Source organism: Centruroides sculpturatus, unplaced genomic scaffold (genome assembly GCF_000671375.1).
Source record: "Centruroides sculpturatus isolate CEXI.00-Female unplaced genomic scaffold, Cexi_2.0 scaffold975, whole genome shotgun sequence".
Classification (NCBI taxonomy): domain Eukaryota; kingdom Metazoa; phylum Arthropoda; class Arachnida; order Scorpiones; family Buthidae; genus Centruroides; species Centruroides sculpturatus.
The window spans coordinates 318,000-338,798 of record NW_019385259.1 but is presented as its reverse complement, the minus strand read 5'-3'; the positions used below and the strand labels follow the sequence as shown (position 1 = coordinate 338,798).

The 20,799-nt window shown below is 28.9% G+C and overlaps 1 protein-coding gene across 2 annotated transcripts in view; it reads right to left on the bottom strand.

Annotated features, from left to right (window-relative positions):
* Nucleotides 1–173: 173 nt before the first annotated feature.
* LOC111636819 (orexin receptor type 1-like) overlaps nt 174–20,799 on the bottom strand; it is an 82,750-nt gene continuing 62,124 nt past the window's right edge. The window contains exons 3-6 of one of the 2 annotated variants that reach the window (XM_023382158.1): nt 3,893–4,286; nt 761–923; nt 578–690; nt 174–487 (exon numbers count right to left, since the gene is read on the bottom strand). In XM_023382158.1, coding sequence (XP_023237926.1) covers nt 327–487; nt 578–690; nt 761–923; nt 3,893–4,286 — 831 coding nt within the window. In that variant the 3' untranslated portion in view covers nt 174–326. The remainder of the gene's footprint in view (nt 488–577; nt 691–760; nt 924–3,892; nt 4,287–20,799) is intronic. The other variant, XM_023382159.1, reaches the window with a different exon arrangement.

Below are 20,799 nucleotides of genomic sequence, written 5' to 3'. Positions count from 1 at the left end.
TTAAATAACATTGATTTAATACATATATTTCTATCTTTTTGAGCACAACCAATGGACTAGATAATTATATCTATACAATTATATATATTTATATCTACTGGATATTTACTTATTTTCAAAAAAATTAAATACGACTATTTAGATATTAAAGAAAAATATTTATATTTTGTATTTAAAAATAATTTACCTAAATTTAAACATTTATAACTATCGTTTTAAAGAATATTTTTAGTAATTTATAGGCAAAGAAATCCAAATTACTGGCGAATTTGAGCATGGTTTTATACAAGCCATTCAAATTATGAGCACGAAAACGTGTTAAACAATTAATGATATCTTTGTTTTTGACAAAAATTTCCTTCGTTTCCCTTCGTGGCTGTTGTATAACGACAGAAATATGCGTTAACCGGCGTGCGACTTCGTCCTCTGTAACCTTCCCTCCAACACATACAAGTAAATGTGTTGCGGAATTCTTTACGAAATTTCCCTAAAATTAAGGTAAAAAAATTTAATTTCATATCAACGACCTTCCTCTTTTCAAATTTACAAGTGTTTACGACTTCAGTTTATAACCTACCACTCATAAAATTATAAATAAGTGGATTTATGGCGCTGTTGGCGTAACATAGCCAATGGGATATGAGAGATGCCACCGTTGTAGAGTGTGTCTGTGGTAATCCCGTTGTGTACCTGCAAATAAAAATATAATTTATAATAATAATAATTTATAAATGTTTTATTAGAAGATTTATATATTTACCTAAGAGTATTTATAAGATGTACTGGTAAATAACACAAACCAAACATGACAATAACAGCTATAAGCATCTTAGCTGCCTTCCTTCTTGATCTGATTTGTCCTGCAAAAGTTGCTTGTGATGTGGTGTGTCGCAAGGCACCATTTCTTTCAGTTTTCTTTGCTACTTTTACCAGAAATTTTACATTAGTAAGGTTTCATTTTCACGTAATAATAGTAAAAATAACAAATTCTTAATAGAAAGTATGACTCTATTTACGTAATAATAGAAAATAACGAAATTGTAAAATAGGTTATTACGTAACAATGTGTATTTCCCCCCTCGTTTCAATTTTATTAAGTACTGTATTTGTTATTTTTCTTATTACGTAACAGTAGTGCACGATGTAAAACGTTTTTAAATATGCAATAAACAAAAACAACTAATTAGAATTAATTTTTGAACGTTTTAAATTTATCTATAACGATTAAAAAAATATTTATTATAAAAAGTCTTTACAAAAAATAAAAAGTGAATTTATAATAATTTTCATTTAATGTTTAATTTAATGTGTTACAGTAAAATTATCTTACGTTTGTGTACTGAAACTACGGTCGCGCTTGGCGCGCGCAGTTTCAGTACAGTACAACATCAATTCGTTGTACTTAAAGGTTGAAGAAGTTTCTTTTGTAACTTTAATGACATACGAAACTGCTTTAACGGTACATAAAGTTTGTCAATAATCGAACAATTAAGCAATTTGTTGGATAAACAACAACAACATTTAAAAACAATAATTTTAGATAAACAAACACACGAACTCCGTAGAAAGATTTTTAAAGTATAGACGATAAATTAATGGAAATTTATTAAAGTAAATGTAGTAAATTTATTGAAAATTAATCATTCTTTATTATAAATTCTTGGTCGATTAATTTAAGAGTTATGTTTACTTTATCTTCATTAAAAGATTTCTTAATGAATAATTAAACATTTCTCGTTAATTAAAAATATTAAATTTGACAAGAAATAATTTTCATTTAGAAAATAAAAAAAAAATACGCTTTAATAACAGTTTCGAAAGTCAATAGCTTTGAAAAATTAATTTTAAGTAAGTTTCTAATTGTAATTAATTTTAATTACGTTATAAAACTTTATAAATTATTGCGTGTTACTATATGTTTTAGAGAAATGACAGCTGAAATTATAATTTTTTTATGAATTTATTAATAACGGGCAGAAATAAGAGAGTTTAAAATAAAACGAAAGCGAAAAAAGCTGTACCTCGCATTAGATGACATGACTTAAGGTTCCGCGCGGCGCGCGCGCCACATTGCGTAAATATTAAATAACTGCAATATTAATAAGTAAAATATATCTATTCGCGCAGTTTATATTAAATATACAAAATCGTAGACACTTATTTGTATATTTGACAAAAATACAGAAATTTTAGATATTTTTACAGTATAACGTTACAAGTAGAGGATTTGATCCCGGGATCTCGAAAATCGGGATCCCGGGATCCCGACCACTTTTCAGTCCCAAAATTTTCGGGATTAAGTTTTCCTAATCCCGGGATTTTCGGGANACAAAAATTTTTATAAAGAAATTTTATTTATTTATTAAAATTATTTATTTTGTATAAAAAATAATTTTTTACAAAATAAACAACAAATCACAAAAAAATCTTTTCATAAATATTTTTGTATCAATAGTTACATATAAAAAAAGTACTAAAATAAAATTTTCATATATTAAAAAATCTATGTAAATTATATATTACAACATTTAGATAACATATTGATTATGTAGATCCGTCTTAAATGTAAAATAAGCGAAATCTCCTCCCACTCTTAATCCTCTCACCAATAGTTGTTAAATCGATAACATATTAAACCGATCAGCGTCGAGATGTTATAAATATTTGTAGCAACATATCTTAGAAGTATTGCAAAGGACTATTTATGCTCATAAATTTAATTTGTTTAATATTATTTGCTTAATATTGAGTTTTAAATAATTAAAACACAAAATATACAATTAATTGGGAAAAATTGAATTATTTATTAAACATTAATACAATAAAACCCCGCTTAACGATGCCTCGATAACGCTGATTCGATATGACGCAGTCTGCTCGAAGCCTTAAAACAAGCTCAAAATTTGCGTTGATTCAAATTATCGCGGCATTTCATTGAATCCTATATAATACGATTATTCCCGAACACGAACCAATCAGCAAAAGGTGGCATTTCGTCGTAGCGCTGTACTTTCCTTAAATCTATGTCGGTGTGGTCCAATTTTGGAAAAAATTATATCATCAAGGATGCCATATGAAATATCGACTTCTCTTGGCAAGAATTAACTGAAAAATGCATGAACGAAATGTGGAAGAAGTTATGGCCGAAGGTATCCAAGAATTCTCAACCTATCATTGATCAAATCAAGAGAAGAGCCTATCATTGACCAAATTGTCAATCTAATCGATACAGTGGGACTAGAAGATGTAGACGAGCAGGATATTGAGGAGTTACCGCAGGTTTCTGGTGAGAGTCTTACCAACAACGACCTTCGAGAATTGGCAGAACAAGGAATTCGTGTATAACTGGAAAATTCCTTAGTAAAAGTTTGGTAACGATAACCGAAATCGTCGATCAAATTGTAGCGAATGATCCAGATTTTGAAAGAAGTGCAAACGCGAGACGAGGCGTTTTGGATGCGATCTCTTGCTACCGACATTTGCTTAAGGAAAGAAAAAAGCGACAAACGAAACTTCACCACTTTATTGCAAAAAAAAAAAAATTCAGAAAAGTCAGGACCTTCACAAAAAATGAACTTTACATTTCTGTGTGCATATGTTTATGTGTTATTTAACATATATTATTATACAAATTAATATAAAAATAACTTAAAATTAAAGTAAAATCTGCTTTCCCTATTTACTCTGTGTTAAAATGACTTCGTTTAACGCTGTTTCGTTTAGCGTTTTGTCTTCTAGGAACGTTAAGCGGGATCTTACTGTATTAATATTAAGTTAATATAATTAAATTATTTTAGTTATTCAAATTATTATATATAATCATATTTATGTTATTTTAAAGTCGAAATGAACTTTAATATACGTTGTAGACCTATAAAAAGAAATTACTTACGTGATCTGTTAGTAAGTTCGGATTCACCACTTCCCGGAATGTTCTTATTCCAAAGAACTCGAGCAATTTGGTAGTAAAGAACCGACATGAGAGCGAAGGGTGCTACATATAGTATAAGAACAATAACCAACTGATAAATTTGGGTGTTATCGTCGCTCCACGTGTAAGCGCAATCAGTCAAGTAGTGTGTTTCCACTTTTAAACTCGGATGCATTCTCGTATCCAACACAATCACGTCTGGTAATACCAAGAGTAAGGAAGTGATCCAAATGGAAAATATGGCTGCCTTGGCTTTTCCCGCTGTGCTCTTGAACTTGAAAGGATAACAGATGGCATACCAACGGTCGATGGATATGAAAGTGAGCGTAAGAACAGACACTGAGACTGACACGCTCTATAAATAAAAAGATCTGATTCAAGTCACTCGAACATACAAAAATTAGCCATTATAAAATAAAGACAAATTTAAATATTTAAATTCTCTTAAATTTATAGAAAAAATTCTAGACATTTAAAATTTTTACAATACTTTTCTGTAGGAATTTTGAAAGGAAATCGTATCGAAATGCGTTTTAAGATATAATTTATTTTTAAAAATAAATTATTACTGTTTTATTTATATAATTTTATGGACTGAAATTATATGAAATAAGAAAATAAATTCCGAATAATTTATTAAAATAAAGAAAAATTAATAAATCATTAAAATAAAAGAACGTAATGCATTTTATTAACAAAAAAATAATTGAATAAAAATTTGAGACGTGAGTTCATATCTAAATTTTTAAGTTTATATAAGTAAATATCATGAAAAAAAATAGATTAAGGAACAAAATAAGAATTCGTAAATTTTATTAAATATACTCATCACTCTTTTTATTTTTCAGTAAATTCTTTGCACATAGGGAAAAATATATAATTTATAACGCAATTTTTCCAGACTAAATTGATTTTTGGATAAATTAAATAGATATCAAGGACAGAATCTTTATGGAAATTTAAATTTTCGATTGCTATAGTAACGAAAAGATGAATTAAATTTATGAAAATAAACTTCATAAAAATAAGTTTTAAATCAAATTATGAGGAATCGATATCTTCTGTTCGCGTATAGATACATAAATTGATTTTAAAGTATTTTTATAAAATTATTCTTATAGATTTATGTCCGAATTAAATGAAACCATCGAAATAATAATTAAATTATATTAGTGAAGCAAAATTCTTATTTGTTACGCGAAAATATATAATAAGATTTACGAACCTTGGGTTTTTAGCATTTTACACATGAAAACATCATTGTACTTTACAGCATTACGTCTACCAAAAAAGCTGTGGGTTCTGACTCCCGACGGAGAACCGAACCAAGTTTTCTTTATAAATAAATCTTATAGTTAAATCTATTTTTAATTTTTCCGTAAAAAGTACATATTTTAATTAGTTAACATTTTAATTATTCAGAATAAAACTAGTTTTTGTATTTAAATAAATTTAATTAATTAAGTATAATTAAATTACATGTTTAAAGTTATTTTATTACTAATTAAAAATGTTTTTGATATTTGTAGAAGTAATTTTATTGTGATTTATTATTGAGTTATTTATGTAAAAATAATTAAAATATAATTTAATGCTTTTATGGTAAGTAAATGTCAAGGATTCTTACAGAAAGTCTTTTGTAGATCTATAGTTTCTTAAGAATTTGTTTCGATCATGTGAACACGATCCACAATCCTGAAAGATGGTGTACGTTGTCTACAACAGCTGTCCCAGCATTAAAAAATTAAATTAAATAAAAAGAAATCAGATAAGTAAATCGGAGTGTTTTGCTACTAGATAAAAACGCTGTGTTTCTTAACTAGATAGAAAAGCGTGTGTGTGTCATCAAGATGATGTATGATCAAAAAATTAATGCAGTTAGCAAAAATACCGAGTCAGATATGAGCTACAAATAACTAACTCCACGTTTGCTAGTTTTCAATAAAAATTATTGTCTTTCACACTAAAACTAAAGGAAAATAAGGCAAATGAATATATTCTACGCTAGTGAACTTGCACCTTTATAATGGAGGATTTGTTTGTAAAAATAGGACTTGGTTATCGATAAAATATTGCCAAATGTAATTTCTGTACACGCAAAATTTATTTTGCAAATATGCTTTAACAAAATACTGTACTATATTCAGATTGCACTATGCATTATGACGATTCCAAAGCAATGTAGAGAGCGCTGTATAAATTTAAAATGGCGGAAGCAAACAGGGAATGTGATATCTTACGTGTTATTAATGTAGATAGAGGTTAAATAATTAAAATTCAAATTTTTTTAATTGGATTTCAAATAAAATAATTGGCTCTTATTTTCAACTACAGTATTTGTTTTCCCTCATAAAATCGGTATTATTATTCGTAACAAGATTGGTCAAGTCGATCTGATAGCACGCCCCGCAAGAGCGAATCAAATATTAATTTTGTTTAAAATAAATTTAAAAAATTTTTGGAATCGAGTTGTTTTTCAGAAGAATTTTTCATTGAATATACAGTAAGGTTGGAGTCACACTTACAGAAAAACACCACTAAAAACGTAAACTGAAAGCCAAAACCAGAAAAATTTTACCTCCCTCGTCCGTAAAATTTTTGGAAAATCAACTCGAGATGGGCTAGGTGGAAAATTTTTTTCTGGCCGTAAAATGTAGATCAGCGTTTCTCAAAGTGGGCGATAACGCCCCCTTGTGGGCGCTGGAGGCTTTCAGGGGGGCAGTAGAAGGCTCAAAGAGAATTGGGGGGCGTTAAGGAAATATAGAGGGGCGACGGCAGACAAATTCTATATATAAAAATTCGACGGAATATATATTTTTTATTTTTTATTGAAGGTCACAACTTGAATATTTCTAACACATTGACTTTTATTTTAGCTCAGCGTTTCTCAAAGTAAGCAATAACGCCCCCTTCTGGCGCGATGAATAGATCTATGATAGAGGCAGGGTATTGAACGGTGACCAAAGGCAAAATTGGGGCTGATAAGAGGAAACATTGCGTTTAATGGTTTCCAGATGATGAGAACAATGTACAGTAAGGGCACAAAGTGTGAGATTCATAGAAAAGTTTTCCTAAGAATATTTCCAATCCTTTTCTCACACAAGAGAAAATGGGTTAGGGGGCGTTGGGTATAACTTTATGGAACAAAGGGGGCGGTGGATCGAAAAAGTTTGAGAATCACTGATGTAGATGTAGATGTTGACCAATCAGATCACTGGGAGTGATGACGCGTTTATAACGTCAGTGACGTGGCTGCTGCGCTGCCCGAGGCCAAAAACGAGAAACCGCGTGAGCTGCCCAGCGGCCATTTTTACAGGTGTCGATAGTTGCGTCGCTGCTTCAAAATCATGGAAACTCAGAAAGAAAAAAGTCAAAAGTAACCGAGAACCACGTTTAGCTTGAATTGGCGGGAGCCGGAATGAATGTAGATATAGTGCTGCTAGTATGAAATAAAAGAATTGCGTGTGAAGAAATGATATATATATTATAATAATTGCAAATATACTTTATTGAAGTTTAGAAAGAATATAAACACATTTGTATATAAAAATTATTGTGGCCCACCAGTGGTGGAGTGGATAACACTGCTATAAACTGGTAATTGGTCGTTGTTTTGCATCAGACTAAGGGATTGACCACATGGAGTTTTCTGGATTTTCTTCACGTATGTAGCACCTAATTAGGGACAATTTCCCGTAGAAAGACGTCAGAAAGGTACTCTTATTTTCTGATCCCTCGTGTTGCGTTGTCTTATCCCATCAATACAATCTACGATAAAATTTTACGATAAAATTTGAATTTAACATATACTGACAATTTTCGTATAACGTGGAATTTCTATAACATGGCTTCCCTTTAGCACGGCTAAAGAATTGCAACCTGTTGTAATTTTTGTAATTTTGACATGTAATTTGTGTAATGATGTAGTTTTTTTTGACATTTTTATTTTTTCAGCGAATCCCCATTGTCGATCCGCTTGCTGTTTAAAAAAATGGGAAATCTCACAATTTATTCTGTTGGGGAATTCCCTGATAGGTTCTATGCTACAGAACTTTTGCTTGTTAGAGACCATTAAATAAACTATTTGACAACGAAGAGTGCTGTTTGTGATTTTTAAGATTTAAAAAGTGCTATTTTGAATTTTGTTTGATCGGTGATTAATTTTTTAAAGTGTTTTTTCTTAAGGAAGTAAATTTTTTATAAAGGATTATACTGGAATAATTTCTCTGTTATGGTAATGCTGAATTCAAGTAAAAACAGCACTGCTGAAAAAAACTATTTTTCTAAAATCAAATATGTAAATTTTGAATTGTGTTGAAAAAGGAAGTATCATACGTTGCACAAGGTTCAAATTTAAATTATACGACAATCCGGACTGTAAAAAATGAAAATTAGAATTGTTGTTGCTGCAGGATCTTCTGTTCCTGCAAACTCGACAGATTTTTGTTAGCTTTCGAACATAGTTCGCTTTTCCTAACGGCATTTAGTCTCGTATAACTTGATTTCGTACTACACAAAAGTTAATAGTAACTTCACAACTATGTTATACGAAATCGCTTGTCTAGAAACTTGGGTTTGATAAGTGAATCTTAAATATATGGACAGAACTGACGGGATGTGCAACGCAACACGGGCAATCTGTCTTCCGGGAAGACTTTCTATGAGAAACTTGCTTAGAGCCATAGCAGTAGGGGGCTATGAGGTGCTAAGCTGGGAGAGCTTAGCACCTCATAGATCTTAGTCAGTAGTGTCTATATGTAGTATATGTAATATATATTTTCGCTTTCATCACGTAAACTTGGGCTACTGTTTTTTACACTTAGACTGTAGCTAATAGGCCGAGTGTTGACTGATACTAGTCAGACTTTTTACAGCTTACTTCTACAGCCCCCAATGATTTATTCCTTGCTACAGGATTAAACTGGTCCCTTTTTAAAGACACAAAAAATAACGTCGGCCGCAACCTCTCTATTCATTATTAACGGTTTCTATCGCGCAATCTGCATTAGAATATTATTTTGATACGCATTAATGTTACTGTCCAAAAATTTGTTAGCAATATTATTTAATACTATAAAGTGTAGAAGGCTTGAAAGTGGCACGTATCAATTGCTTGATATTTTGTAGCAGTCAGGGGAGAGACAAGAGCAAACTCTTATTCCTTTTCCCCGTGACTATGCGACATATTACAGTACTAAATAATTCCAATTACAACTTTAAACTCGCAGCATTTGAATTCTTTTAATAGTTTTATTTAAAGAATATTCCCGTTTAAATTTAGATCCATTCATTGATCTGTCAGAAGGTAATGAATTAAATATTTTATAATCAATCAAGAAATATGTCATTAAATTTAATGTAAAAGTTAAGTTGTGCAAATTCGATTAACTGTATTTTAAAATGTTTAAAAATATAGAAATGTAATATTAAAAAGTCTGACGTTTGTTTTAAAATCAATTAATTATCTTGAAAAGAGGAAGATGAGATTTGAAAATTTGCATCATTAATTTATTTATACATGTTGCATTGCTCTTAATTTATTTTTAAATTAAGATTTAAAACACTATAATAGTGTTTCGATTGTGTTTTATGTTTGTGAAAAATAGATATAATAAAATATATTTTTAGACATTACTGTAATCTTATTTTAGAAAGGGTCAACTACCACTGAATATTGGGTAGTTGTTCACGGATTGCGCCTCACCAATGGGCTAGCCAGATGAAGTTTTCCGGTTCATTTCACGTGTCCAACATCCGAACATCTAGAGGCTAGTTTCCCATAGAAGTCCGCCCGGATAACATCCTCCTCGGAAGATCGCCCACTTCTTGTGTTGCTATATCCCATTAAACCAAACTAAAGGTTTCGCAGTTACGTCTATTCCTGTTGTTCTCTTTACGTTAATCCAGCAAATTTCATGATTTCATCCTCTCATTTTTCGTGCGCCTCTTCCTGTCTATTGTCATCTGATCAATTCTTATTATCCAATCGTTTCTATAAAAATGTAACGGGCCTATTGTGACTTTATTCAAATAGAAAGATATTCAGAGTTTGAATACAGTTCTGTATTTTTATGTTTTTACTTGCTTCTACTACTTCAAATTATATTTTTTACAGTTAGATCTTTTTCATGATATTGTGTTGTCTTCGATAAGGAATGTAACTAAAACGCGTTTTAAAATTTTCTTAAACTGTTTATCAGTTTCTTTATGAACCTTTTATACAGTAAGTATAGTCTTCAAACACAAAATCTGTAGTATTTTTTGCTGATTTTAGCAGAGAACATGACAACCTTTAATTAATCTTTACTCTGAATTGAACTGAATACTCGTGGGAATAGTAGTTATAGTCAAGTTTCTGCGAGTATTTTTTGTATTTTTTATCTCTTTGTGCATATTTAATAGCGAGATTGCGGCCGAAGTTTTCATCTCTAAAACGCGAACGTCTAACGTCGAGCGCCGTTTACAAGATAGCGGCGCTCGACGTTAGACGTTCACGTTTTAGAGATGAAAACTTCGGCCGCAATCTCGCTATTAGTTTTCCCCTTTTTTTAATCCAATTAAATTTAATATTTTCAATTATTCGAGAAGCCGCTAGCTCTGTCCGAAACATTGTGCAACATATTAATATAATACAAACAAACGTTGGCTTTAAAACAATGAAAATTATTCACATAACATTATACATTCACAAAAGTTGTGGGTTCGGCCTCCCATGGGCCTCCCAAAATTTGTGGGTTCGGCCTCTATCTTTATACTTAGAATTGGATTGTTTCTATAAATATGTTAATTAACATACTAAATCTTTATTAATTAACAAACAAAGTTTTCGACGTTATTTACAAACTGACATAAGTTTAGTTAAATAAAATATGAAATTAGGTATAATTTTTTAAATAAAGAAATATGTAATGAAATAATAGTCTGTCCGCACGAGGTAGACACGTCAAAGAATGTGATGACGTTGAATGGGAAAAGCTCATTCTCATAAATAGGAGTGTTCAAATCTTAAAACAGGATACGGCGTAATATGGCATGATTATTTCATTATTATTTATCAAATTTAAATTATTTAAAAATTTTTAGAAGTTAAATTTAAATCTGATTGATGAAAAATTTTCAAAAAAAAAAAAAAAAAAATATATTGAAAATGCCATTTAGAAAATATAAAAGTCTTTTAATCAATAAGATTCAATACTATTAACTAAAATTAAATTCTTTTGGAAATATTTTATAAAATGAATAAATGTAATTTACGTAAAATATCGAACTAGAAAGTTGCAAATATCTCAAAAATATGAAAAAGTTTCTCACTTTTGAAACGTCATATTTCAAAGCAAGTATTGAAAGTGTTTCCAGACGTTCTTCGTCTTTTAAAATCGAATTTTTTTCAAAAAAAAGTGATGAATACGTCAGTTTGTCTTTTAAACAATGATTGGATTAAAAACCGAGTATACCAACCAATTAATTAACTTTAAAAGATAAAAATTTAATTTTTTTTAAATAAAAAAATGATTAATTGCCGAAGAGAAGATAATCTTAAAGTAAATAAAAAAATGCTTTTTTACGAAATATGACTTTTAATTCTCNACAGTATACTGTGGTAATAATACGCTATTTCGAAAGCTTGCTATTGGAAGAATCAACTGATGGGCTGTCAACGTAAGGAACTATCAAAGGACTGAACTATATCTTCTCTACATCAAGAATTCACTGTGTATTTAAAATCAACGACTAACAAAACTGTTTACTATAAAGAAAATTCTTTACATCGAATGATCACTACATCAAGAATTGTTTTCCGATGTAGCGATCACTCGATATAGCGAACTTTCGATACTGCGAACAATTTCCTTGGTGTGTTTTCTCCTGTTACGAAGCTTTGGTTTTATATTTTTAGAGCCTTTTAAACAATGATTGGATTAAAAACCGAGTATACCAACCAATTAATTAACTTTAAAAGATAAAAATTTAATTTTTTTAAATAAAAAAATGATTAATTGCCGAAGAGAAGATAATCTTAAAGTAAATAAAAAAATGCTTTTTTACGAAATATGACTTTTAATTCTCTTATCAGCTTTTAATTTTATTCTCATTTTTTTCTGGTAACAATTTCCTCTCCAGCTTCATCAATTTAATTCATTAGAATGCATTCCTCTCTTCGAATCATATTTCTATCCACAAACCGAATTTATTCACCGAATTCCATAACAATATTTATCTTTTTTTTTCTTGTTATCTTAATTTATCATTGTTTGCTTTTATACAACATTTGGGTGAATTCACAGTACTTTTATTTACATTATCCTGTTTTTGGCCATCGTAACCTATTTATCTATTACGCCAGATTTTGACAGCAGGATATACGTAAGATATAAAAATTTGTGATTTCTTCATTTATACAATTATAAGCAACTCCTAGTAGTGGTGTGAGGGACATTGACGCCACAGCTGTACGCTCACGAAATCCTGCGCCCTCATTTAGTGACAGGGCTGCAAACAGCCTTTTTCCAACAAGATAATGTTCGGCTACACACAACTAGAGTTTTCTAGAAATCTCCGTCACGTTGCCACACTTCCTCCATCTACTACTTGAGGGATTTGGAGTGGTAGTTGCAATATCCGTGGGTAAATTTACGCAGAATATCAACTATATTGTTTCGACTGTCCGGGCAATAGGAGATCCTACAAGTTACTAAAGGTTCCTTTAAATTGTATTGTTGTTCCACAGAAAATCGTGCCATTGCTGTGATATTGTAATCACTTATTACCAACATCATTACGTTCTCGCTAATAAAATGCGAGTTTTATTCTAAAGAGGTTTCACAACGAGTAAATTTTTTGTCAACGAGTGTATATCATTAAATAAGTACATTTTCATTTAACTTCTCTCATTTTTTTTAAATTAAAATTTACTAAAATTCTACATATTTATTTTCTAAAAAGATTGTTTTTGAAGCGTGATGGATCTATTCTTTGACAGAGTCAAACAGACAGGATTTATGGAGATAATTATTTTCTTTAAAGACGAAAAAACCTTTTACGATACTAAAATGTTGAATAGTCATATACAGAGTGATTCAAAAGTCACATAAATTTAAAAAAATTAATAACTCACAAACTATTTACAGTAAGATGATGCGGTTTCACAGAAATGCTTAGAAAGAACTGGGATTTTTTATGTGTAATAAAAATTTTAGTAACAAAATAGTTACATTTCTTGCCATAGATGGCGCTTGATAAGATTACATAATTTGTGTAGTTGTTACTAGAGCTTACACTAAGAACATTTTTAATTTTTTATTCTTATTTTAACAAATTTACAAATGCTAAGCGCCATCTATGGCAAGAAATGTAACTATTTTGGTACTAAACTTTTTATTACACATTCCCAATTCTTTCTAAGCATTTCTGTGAAAACCGCATCATATTACTGTAAATAGTTTGTGAGTTATTAATTTTTTAAAATTTCTGTGACTTTTGAATCACCCCGTATATCTTCCCTGAACGAACCTATCACTTAATGCTATATCTTATTTTTGCTGCAAGAATGATTTGTTCTCTACTTTATTTTGACTTAGGAATATGCAATGGGATCCTAATATAATTTTAATCCAAGCTTCTAAGATATGCGTACTTGTATAGAGCATAATTAAGAACCTAAGTTCTTTTCATTTATTAATTAAGACATTGTAACAATAAAACATTCCATAATCAGTTTTAGTTAGGAAGAGAGCATTCAATCAATTAATAGAGAAATAAGAAATATACGAATCTAGACCAATTAATTATATTCAAATCTTTCGTCATATTTCCATTTTTATTATCACTCTAAGTTTATATCAAGCATAATTAGTGATATGCACGTTTAGATACTATCTAAGTGCTTCAATGATATTTATGCCGTTCATTAGATTTACAACCCTTTAATTCATAAATTATAATGTAAGTTAGACCCTTTTGATCTTTAATAATCCTTAAAAACCTAGAAATAATTACAAACTTGTAATTAATCCTTTTTATAGATATAATAATCAATTTTTTGTGATAATCTTCATCACAATCCGTATAAGATGGATGTAGGAGCGACTTGCTCTTCTAGAAGAAGGTCCGAGTTCGAAATTATACTCTATAAATGCCTTATTCCAGTATGACGTTCCCTTCATTAAAACATATATTTTCAATGTTTAAACTATGAAAATTTCAAGTTTATTGTCTTACTTTCATGGAAATTTTGAATATATTTAAATGGAAAAAAGAGGTTGAAAACAGAAAAACCAAAAAGATATTTTCTAAAATTTGAATAAAATCGGTGAAATAATTATAATCGCAGACGTGTTGGAAGAGGAAATCTGAGCAAGAAACATCCGTCAAGCCATCTTGACATTTCCAATTGATGTATTTTGGACATCGATTTTCTTGTTAAGCAATGAATTATTGAAAATTCTGTGGAACAAGATTTTCACAAATCTTATCGAATCTATTCTTGATATAAAAATAATAAAGAAAAGAGAAACATTGTCGACATTTTCTATTTTCCGATAAAATTATGAAAGTCTTATCCAATTAGTAAAAACATACATTAAAAAATAAAATGTAGAAATTTTGAAGTATGAAGTGTATGAAGATGAAAGATATCTTTGGAAATCAAATTAGTAGTGGCATGTCCCTGTATTCCGTTCTTGAGATTAAGGAATGACAGACGGACGGACGACAGTGGAAATTTATAGGTCTACATTTTTTTCAAATTACAGCCCAATAAGCGTAAAAAATGTCCTGCCACTTTCTTGTAAAAAACAAAATAAAAAGTTTTGCTCTATATTTTTATATTTTGCTTTATCAAGAAGAAATTTCAATTTTCACAATAGAAAAGAGAATTGTTTTTCTGAACAATTTATAGATAATTTTATATAAATTTTTGTTATTTTTGTAATTAATTTTTGGTTTTATATATAGGCCTAAATGTATTGTTGCTAATGCATATTTTTTTTATCTTAAATCAATTATACATCAAGAAGAAGGGTCTCGGGAAGACCTATCACCCTTCAACTATATACATTCATTAAATTTATACGGGCAGACATCCGTACGAATTGTCAATATTAAAATAGATTAAAATGACAAAATGTTATCTATTTTACATTTGTTTTCAATCTATTTTATATTATTTCATTTAATACACACAGGGCACTCCAAAAGTCAGTTAACTAGGAAATTCATGGAGTTTATAGGCCTTACAAATATAACTAATAAAGTATTTGAATTATGACATTAGTTTAATATTTGCAGTGGTTAACTTATTTATGGGCCATCCTGTATACTAGTATTTAATATATGTTTTTTTTTGTTAAGCGTACAGAGAATACTTTAACAGCTAAGCTTGAAAGTAGCATACTNCATTGTGAATGTTTAAATATATTTTAAAAAAAAATAGTTAAAAATTTGATTTCTTGTAGCTTTCTGATAGTTATGTCAAGAAGTTGCAAGAAAAAATTGTTACTTATAACTGTTATGCATTTATACATAATTTAAAGCATTTCCAAATTATATAACATTATAAATATTTGAGAAATCAGTAATTAGGTTACATACACCAAAAAAATAACAACTTTTATTAATTTTCTTGCTTATATATTTTTATATAAACCTTTTAGAACTTATTCAAATTTTCCATGAGCTTCTGAAAACATTCTGCATAAAAAGTCCATAGATTATTGTTGGAATCACTGCAGATTAATTTTTTTAAAGATCTGAATGAAATATTTCAAAGATATAAAATACCAAGATCACTCAACACTAGTCATAGGTTCGCGCTTCACCGGACTGCCGCATGGATTTTCTAGTTTTATTCACGTGTCTAATACCTAAATAGGGCCTAATTTCCTATAGAAAGTCCTCCCGAGAGGCAATCCCCCGTTTCCCGTTGGTAGATTGCCCACGTGTTACATTGTCCTATCTTATGAAACCAATCAATCTACCAACCTTTATGTCTGTTATAGATGCACGAATTGCTACACTTTATTAGTCACTTTTGTGTGATATAGTTAGACTGTTTCACAAACGTAACCGAATTTACGACACTGAGTTCGCGAGAAATATTACGGCTCGCTTTAAGGCAGATTTTCGAGAACAATTAGGTTGTAAAAATGTGTATTCTATTGTATTCCTATCTGTTAAAGGTTGAAAAATTTGGGTAACATTAGCAATGCGAATACAGCGTGAGGTGTTGCATCCATTTTTGTAATTAGTGTATTGCATTTAGCATAACATTACATATAATGTAATTGCAATACTGGAAGTAGTTGCAACGGGGAGTAAAAGAAAGATGGCATAAAAATTAAAGTAAAATCTATTTGAAATTTATAAGGAAAATGCGATTATTACACGTGACTTATCGAAACTTTGATGCGCGACGATGCGATGCGTGGAGTGCGATTTTTGAAATCGTAATAACTTCCGTTTTCGCTTCTGGACCATTATGCAAATTTTAAAACATTATTTTTACGAATAACTAATAATTAACTTAAGAATTTGGTCAAACAACCATGCAGACATCGAGTAAAAATCCATTCGAGGTATTTAAATACCGTATATCAATTATACGAAATATTGATTTTTCTCTACGTGAAGAAGTCATTTACACTATGCTTAAATATTTTTGATAAATTCATCAACNAAAGTAAAATCTATTTGAAATTTATAAGGAAAATGCGATTATTACACGTGACTTATCGAAACTTTGATGCGTGGAGTGCGATTTTTGAAATCGTAATAACTTCCGTTTTCGCTTCTGGACCATTATGCAAATTTTAAAACATTATTTTTACGAATAACTGATAATTAACTTAAGAATTTGGTCAAACAACCATGCAGACATCGAGTAAAATCCATTCGAGGTATTTAAAATACCGTATGTCAATTATACGAAATATTGATTTTTCTCTACGTGAAGAATTCATTTACACTATGCATAAAATATTTTTGATAAATTCATCAACAATTCGTTTATATTCACATAGATTTATTAATAAAATATTAAAATAAAAATGATATGCAATTCAATTTAAAATAAGTTTGGGTTTGCTTTTTTATAAAATAACACTTAGAAAAATTAACACATTTCAAATCAATAGTTTGATAAGAAAATTTCAAAACGATTTATTTAAATTTAGTGTAAAATATTGAATATCTCGAGCGGAAAAAGTTAAATCTGAGATTAATCGAAGCTGTTTCGTAAGGCTCATTTTTATTGGTCCAAAACTTGTCAAAATTATATAAAATTAATCTCCATTTACTTTTAATTACGATCTACTTAGACACAAAATTTACGGACAGACATTTCTACGGACATCCCGATTTATTATAAATATACTAATAAGAGAATTATCACAATTTGTATGAAGTGCAGTGTCAAACTTTCAAGAAACTTTGACAACTTCACAGTGTTTCTAGACGAATTTTGACAATAAAAATAAACAATTTTTATTTTTTGAATATAAAAGATTATATTTTTGTAATGTAGACATATAACAGAATCGATATCAGTCTGATCGATCGGAATTTCTCAAGATCGAACAATAGCAATTGATCGATTGCGGATGTTAAACTCGACAACGGAAAAAATATATTTATTAAACTGAAAATCATGATTGAATATGAGAAGTCAGCTAAAAAAATTCTAAAATGAATTCTGTAATTGCTAATTTTCATTTCGAGTTATTTAATTATAAAAAAATTTAATATAAAAAATTGATATTTGTTAACTGATCGAAGCTTCGAATGTCGAAATTGATAGAGTGGCCACACTCGAATTCTCCTATAAAACTTTAAAGATTGAATACTGATAAAATTCGATTCGATGTTGGATTGATTCGGAAACAATTTCTGGAATTGAAGATGGATTTTTCTATTAAGTTTTTATTTTTATGTTACAAAATAACGGAGAAACCATATAAAATGTTTTATACAGTAAATTTGAAGGAGGAAAGAAATATTCGAGTCTCTGTTTATTCAATAATCTTATGCATCTTTCTTAAAGGCATCACTCTTCTTGTTTTCCTACCTCTCTTCCCATAGATCTTAATGCGTTGTCTATCCTGTAATTTTAATTAATGCTACAAATTCTGCCCATTTTGCTACTAAACTACGTATTAAGTTAGTGACTAAACTAGTTACGAAAGTTGTTATTGCATAAAGTTTGCTATAGGATCCAAAAATACATTATGACCACTTGGAAAAGTTATCCAGAAAAAGTAATCTTATCCGAATGATATTTATCCGGTACTTACGAATATAAATATATAACCTAAATATAACTCAAGATCAATCGAAGTAGACAAGAGTTAAATATTATTATTATACGTAACTATAAGTTACATCAAAATATAAAAATTGGAAAAAAGCATCTTATGTATTTTCATCCTTTTCTAGTAATGTAAATATTATTGTACATAAAAATTACTAATTGAAGCTGTGCAAAATAATTATATATTTTAGATAAAAACATAATTTTTCTCTTAACAATGACTTAAATTCAATTGCTTTTAATTAAAAACATATTTTTACCTAGCGCATCTATATTTAATTCGAAGTTTTGCTAAATTTTAACTCATTTTCTTACAACAAATCAGTCAAATTATGTTTTCTTCATGAAAAATTAACAGACTTCATTTGCATCCCGCGTATTCCCATTAGAATAATTTAAGATCGAAATGGCTTCCATAATATAAGATGATGAATATGAGAATATGATGTCTTCGAGAAGAAAGAGAAAATCGTCATCATAATTTAAGCCCTTCGGATAAATTAAATTAACTCTAAATTATATTTAAGCTCTTAAGATCATTCTGTGCCCTTCATTCTCCTTTACTACTGAGTTTTAACTAAGAAGAAGCTTTCTATCAAAATTATTATTTTTTATACAAAATTAATAATTTATACTGTAATAAGCGCTTGTTTTTAATTTTAAAATATTAAAAAGAAATTGTTTTAAGGAAACAAAATCTGTATAAAAAGTTTAACACAAAAATAAACTAATATTTCACCAAAACAAAACAAGAAAATTATGAAATAAAATTAAAAGTAAGTAGATTCTAATTAATTTTCTCAAGGACGAAGGAAATTGTCATAAATATTAAATAATACGGATAGTCGTGATTTATCATAAATCATATAGAGGAATTTGTTATTAATCATTTTAGATAATGCGTACTAAAATAATTTCTACATTTACACAGAAACACTTAAAATTTAATATAAAATAAAATTTCATAAATTTCGACAATTCTGATTTGTCTGGATATCCGCCTTTCATCTGCGAATTCGGACCATATCAACGACATTAACCTTTTCATCCGCAAGTTTTATCTCTGTATCCGCGAGATTTAATTTCTATACTTACGAAAAATGCTGATACGGACGTTAAATTCTAATAATTTTAATTACTAAATTAAATATTTTAATTCGATAATCACTATTTACATTATTTTAATTTCATTACTCGAACTTCAATTAAACGCCAATTTATATCCCAGAAAAGCATTATATTAAAATGTTTATATTAAAAATATATTATTATATACACCGACATTTGTTTATTTAGTTAATTAATTAAAAATATACGAATTCAAGGAAATTTTGAACTTCCTTACTGAACCAAAAATAATATTTTTATGATTATTATTACCAAATTATAGTTCATACTTTAATGAAATTTAATTTACTAAAAAAATTAATTAACAAAGTTTAATAGCTTGTTGGGACGCAAACGTTAACACCGAGTTATCTCTTTATTTTTAATTATACTTATTAAATTATTAATTAGTGCTGTGATGTATGGCTCATAAAAATAAAACGTTTTTCGTTGTAAAGCGATAAACTTCTTCATTATCTAAAGAAATTAAATTAATTTTTAAATCAATAAAATGTCTATTTAAGACAAATACATACATAATTAAATACGGTAAGCTGTAGATATAGTGAAATCTCACAGGTATGAGCTAAATCATTCGCTATATCGAGAATACACTATTTCGAGAGTTCCCTATACCAAGATTACACTGTTTTGAACGATTATTATGCCAAAAAGACATTATTTTGCGAATACACTATGCAAAGAGTACACTATTTCGACAGTATACTGTGGTAATAATACGCTATTTCGAAAGTTCGCTATTGGAAGAATCAACTGATGGGATGTCAACGTAAGGAACTATCAAAGGACTGAACTATATCTTCACTACATCAAGAATTCACTGTGTATTTAAAATCAACGACTAACAAAACTTTACTGTTTACTATAAAGAAAATTCTTTACATCGAATGATCACTACATTAAGAATTGTTTCCCGATGTAGCGATCACTCGATATAGCGAACTTTCGATACGGCGAACAATTTCCTTGGTGTGTTTTCTCCTGTTACGAAGCTTTGGTTTTATATTTTTAGAGCCATTTCAGTGAAATATTTGTAATATTTTTGAAGAGAGATATTTTTAGAAGAAAAATACATCGAATAATATTTGATATCAGATAATATTGCATCGAATATATCCCAAAAAATGGGGAAAAAATTTACAAAGTCGACTATTCTTTGAGGTATGTGTCATTTATCAAGCAGTAAGTTTACACTAAAAATGACAAATAGTCGTACATCAGCTCTGTATAAAAAATAAATAAATAAAAATTGAAAATACATTATTTTAATTCTAAAAAAATACAATATTTTAAATATTTATAAATAAATAATTATTTCTAAAATTAAATTCAAACAACAACAGCAACAATAATTCAGTACAAAATACAATTATTTTTACTAATTATTAATATAAAAAAATTAAAAATTGGATTAATTATAATTAAATATTATAATCAA